Consider the following 4681-nt stretch of genomic DNA (forward strand, 5'->3'; position numbering starts at 1 on the left):
TCACGGTCATCAGGATGATCTCGCTACAGCAATGCAACTGATGCAACAGCAGATGCAGCAGGCCATCCAAGCTCAACAGGATGCTGCTTAACAGGCTGCTCTCGCGCAGCATGAACAGGCGGCGCAGACTGTTCCAATCGAAGAGAGAATCCTTCCGCGTAACTTCCCTACGACGGGATCAGCCATTGTTCCTCCACCCTGTCTAAGGCCGGATTTTGAGATCAAGCCCTCTCTGATCGCTCTAGTGCAGAGGAAAATGTTCAATGGTCTCCCAGCAGAGATCCCAATGAAGCATATTGAGAGTTTCGAAAAGTCTGCAGTTTCACTCGCGCGAATGGTGTTCCACCAGACTACATCAAGTGCATGTTATTTCCATTCACTCTTGATGGAAAAACTGCACGGTGGTTGAACTCCCTCCCTACCGGCTCTCTCACTGCATGGGAACAGGTCCGATCAGCGTTCCTCAGCCACTTCTACACTAAGGCGAGAACTGCAGCATTGAGGAACAAGATCACCTCATTTAGACAGCTCACTGATGAGCCTTTTTGCGATGAATGGGAGCGTTTCAATGAATACCGCATAGAATGCCCTCACCATGGATTTGATGATGATTACCTCTTGGGCATTTTTTTTGATGGAGAGATTGGAAATACCAAAGTGCTCTAAATTGTGCGAGCAAGGGAGTTTTCATGAGTCAGACCACATATGGAGCGTTTGAGTTGATTGAGAACTTGGCTGCCAGTTCTGCCAATGAGAACAATGAGAGTGATCACTTCAAGGTAGAGAACAGTGTTGGACCCCATAAGATTGATGAGCTGACAGCCAAAATTAATCAGCTACTGAAAAACAACCAAGGAAAAGTCTTCATGATGGAGGGAGCTACGACTGGACATATTCAGAACGGTCAAGCGGTTGTTTTCGAGGCTGAAAAGAAAGAGAACAATCAGCAAGAGGTTAGCTACACCAACGGAACAGGGTATGTGCAGAACAACCAGGCACAAGGATCTGGGTATTAGAACACCTTCCCGCAGAATAACCAGCAAGCCGCTCCAGCTGCCATGAGCAGTCTGCCAGATCATCTGAGAAATCTGAACATTATGATGCAGCAGATGCTCCAGATCCAGCAACTTCAGGTCAAGGCACTGACCTGACCTAGTATGATGAATCCTAGGGTTGAGCACTGCAATGCGACAGAGCTGATATGTGAGAAATCTGAGGAAAAAGAAGCGGATCGATTGTTCCCTGAGACTGCTTTAGGCGTAGAAGAGAGAACAGAGCAGTCTGCTCGCTCTGAAGTGACTGTTCCTGAAGAACCTGCTAAGACTCCACCAGCTCTAGTCTATATTCCTAAGGTTCCCTATCCTATTCCACCTCGACATCTGATGGATCCCATTAGTGCAGAGCAGCTGGCTGGGTTTAGGAAGATGGTGAGAAGGCTTCCTTAAAAGATCTCATTTTAACATGCTTGGGAGATTCGGCCATTGCTTATGTTCTTCAAGAACAGTAGAGAAACCCAAGAGGAAATTAAAGCACTCTTCACCGAAGCATTGACACCATCACTGAAGGTGTTGCCTAAGGTTGATGACCCTGGAAAATTTGCTTTTCCATGTTCCATTGCTGAAGTGGAATTTAAGGAAGATCTTTGTGACTCTGGATCTTGTGTGAATCTTGTCTCAAGGGCGATTGTAGACAAGTTGGGCATTGCTGATGTTGAGCCTTCTCACGTGACTCTGGCCTTGCAAACTCTTCCAGAGCAGTTCCTTATGGCACCATTCGCAACCTTCCTGTCCAAGTTGGGGACTGTATTCTCCATACCGAATTTCAGGTTGTTGAGATGAGAAAGGATCATGAGATGCCTTTGATCCTGGGAAGAATATTTATGGCTACAATGGGAGCAATCATCGATATGCCTAAGAAGAGAGTCTCCTTCTCCAACATCAACAAGAAGGTTTCTACAAGGCTGTTCCCACCAGATTGCACACGCTGCACGCATCTTCCATCATAGTGGTCAGTGGAGAAAGGCTGAAGGTTGTTCCAAAGAAAGAGCTTGGTAAAAACAGTTAGATCAAGGAAGTCCAGGATGGAGATCCTCACACTGATACCCATACACTCAGTGGAAATGCTAAGGTGAATGAAAAAGTCCAGAAGAAAAGGGCCTGGAGAGATCCTACTATGACTTTGGTACCTCACATGTGTGATGGGAAATCCATTGAGTATGAGGCAAAGTGCAAGGGTACCTCTAAACCTTTCTCCAAAGTCAGAGTTATTCTCACTCATGAGCTGAAAGAGAAAGGAGAAGCTGCTGTGAAAGGGTTGTTGAGCTGAGTTTTTGAAACTGAACATGTCTGATTGTGGAATTTGTTTTGGAACAAGCCCTCATGCTCAACCCGACTGATCCCTGTCACCAAGTCAATCTAGTGACTTAAACCAAGCGCTTGTGTTGGGGTCAAAAACGGTTATCTCGAAATCAACGGCTAAGTCTATTTGTCATACGAAAGTGTAAGGAAGAAACGGGAAGCGATCTAAGTTTGGATAGGCCGGACGACAAGGAATCCGCCTTGAAACTTCAAAGAGCCCGTTCTCCCAAACCGTGAGGACCCAGAAAACGATCAACATATCAAATCGAAGCCCTCGTCAAGACGCACGTACTGGTCGTGGCCGCCGGGCGGCTAGCCCCCGTGCTGGCCGTGGCCGCCGCCGGCTAGCGTCCGTGCTGGCCGTGGCCGCCGGGCGGCTAGCCTCGTGCTGGCCGTGGCCGCCGGGCGGCTAGCCCCGTGCTGGCCGTGGCCGCCGGCGGCTAGCGCCCGTGCTAGCCGTGGCCGCCGGCGGCTAGCACCCGTGCTGGCCGTGGCCGCCGGGCGGCTAGCCCTCGTGCTGGCCGTGGCCGCCGGCGGCTAGCGCCCGTGCTGGCCGTGGCCGCCGGGCGGCTAGCCCCGTGCTGGCCGTGGCCGCCGGCGGCTAGCGCCCGTGCTGGCCGTGGCCGCCGGGCGGCTAGCCCCGTGCTGGCCGTGGCTGCCGGCGGCTAGCGCCCGTGCAGGCCATGGCCGCCCGGCGGCTAGCCCCGTGCTGGCTCGGGTCATCGGATGACAAGCTTCCGTGCATAAGTTCTAGGCCTCGGCCGTCAGAAGTCTGTACTTTGCGTCTTTCTCAAGTTCTCGCGGAACGAATCGTTGAGATTCCACGTACAAAACTCCGGTTCTTACTCCAATCTAGGACCGTCGGAAAAACTTCGGAAACTCGTAAGATATCGACAGGAAGGAAGATCTTAAATTCTTCGTACGAAACAGCGATGGTTATCTTAAGAAACCACTCGTCTCAACTCTACGAACGAATGAAGAACTTCCGAAGAAATCGTAGAAAACAACGGAAGTCCTGGAAACGGCCCGAAAGGGACTAAACACGATCGGACAGTCCGTTCACGATTATCTGAGATAGATACGACGATTTACGTTTATCTTTACATAACAAGATAAATGCTAAAATTCCGGAAAGACAAATGTCAAGTTTCCCGATGGAAGCCGACGAAAATGGAAAGAAGCCCGCCTTGCGGCCCAGAAGGAGAATAGACCGTCATAAAGAAGGAGTATATAAGGAGCTTGGGGAGAGGAAGAAAAGCAGAGCAAAAATCTCAGAGAGAGAGCAAATCCGAAACTTAGGGTCTTAGAGAATTCCTGCTAGCTTAGGACTTAGGAGTTAGACTAGCGGAGCAAAGCTTAGAACGTTTTGTCTCCTTTATTTCCGTCGTTTTTCGCTTCAGCGTTTCTCTACTTCCCTTTTTCGGAAGAATATTGTACCATCTGTTCAATAAAACGCCTCAGTGCAATTTTTCCGCTACGTTGCTTTATTCTATCAATTTTGTTTGTTACCGCAGAGAATCCGAGCCTTCAGGGAAAACTAGGTTTACTTAGTTTTCCTTCGATTAACTTAACTAAAATCGACAGTGCGAATTTCGGTTCCCACAGCTTGGTGGGAGGAAATCCACTGGTAAGTGTAAATATAACTTGGTTTTTTTGTTTTACTTATTTTCTGTTTTAGTTATTGAGTCTCAGGTCAAAAAGAAGAAAAATCCGAGATACTTCGAAAAAATTTTGGGTTGCAGAAACGGAGCACCTTGTTCTCCATATGAGAGTGGCTGCTCCAGGTGAAAATCTGGCGATGGAACACCCAAAATTTTTCGGAGCACCCGCTCCATGTAAGTATCTCGAAAAAATGTATATTCTTGTTTTCACATTCTCTCTGATTTATTTTCACACCGAGACATTGTGAAGTAAGTTTGTGGGAGGGTCTTCGTTGTTTACTAACTCGTTTCTTTCTTTTGTTTATCTTTTGAGTCATTCTGAGTCAGTTTTTAGGATCGGGTCAGTCAAAGTTTTGTGGGAATTAGGACCTTATTCCGTGTTGATCACTAACCACGTTGTGCTTTAGTTATCTTATTCAGTGACCTTAGCAGTGGCGAAAGACACACATGTGGACCTGGAACACCCTGACATATCTCACTTGATTCTCCAGAAGTTCTCAGCCGATCAGGTTACACTGGGTAGACTTAACTCCACCTAACTTGAACCTAATCTTGACTGAAATTCTTCTTGTTATGGGCACTAGATCAGGGAAACGAGAACTACACTCAGGACTTCTTATTCTTTCTATACATCTTGCTGTTCCTGAGTGGCTAGCTCATCTT

General features: G+C 48.0%; 1 protein-coding gene and 1 non-coding gene across 2 annotated transcripts; one reads left to right on the plus strand and one right to left on the minus strand.

The window, feature by feature from the left end:
* Positions 1–495: 495 nt before the first annotated feature.
* LOC130497944 (small nucleolar RNA R71) lies at positions 496–602 on the minus strand. Its single transcript, XR_008936986.1, has one exon. It is a non-coding gene; the product is annotated as a small nucleolar RNA R71 (small nucleolar RNA).
* Positions 603–1160: 558 nt separating this feature from the next.
* LOC108847839 (uncharacterized) lies at positions 1161–2005 on the plus strand. The gene is made up of 3 exons (XM_056990257.1): positions 1161–1427; positions 1473–1724; positions 1826–2005. Exons 1-3 carry the CDS (start codon positions 1161–1163, stop codon positions 2003–2005), a joined length of 699 nt encoding a protein of 232 aa, XP_056846237.1.
* The last annotated feature ends 2676 nt before the right edge of the window (positions 2006–4681 follow it).

Source organism: Raphanus sativus, chromosome 1 (assembly GCF_000801105.2).
Source record: "Raphanus sativus cultivar WK10039 chromosome 1, ASM80110v3, whole genome shotgun sequence".
Taxonomy (NCBI): Eukaryota; Viridiplantae; Streptophyta; class Magnoliopsida; order Brassicales; family Brassicaceae; genus Raphanus; species Raphanus sativus.

Bases quoted from the DNA above. Each gene is read 5' to 3' on its own strand.
- LOC108847839 (XM_056990257.1), top strand. From the start codon at position 1,161: ATGAATCCTAGGGTTGAGCACTGCAATGCGACAGAGCTGATATGTGAG. The intron at 1,428-1,472 runs GTGAGAAGGCTT...CATGCTTGGGAG, and splicing joins TGGCTGGGTTTAGGAAGATG to ATTCGGCCATTGCTTATGTT. The intron at 1,725-1,825 runs GTGACTCTGGCC...ACCGAATTTCAG, and splicing joins CTGATGTTGAGCCTTCTCAC to GTTGTTGAGATGAGAAAGGA.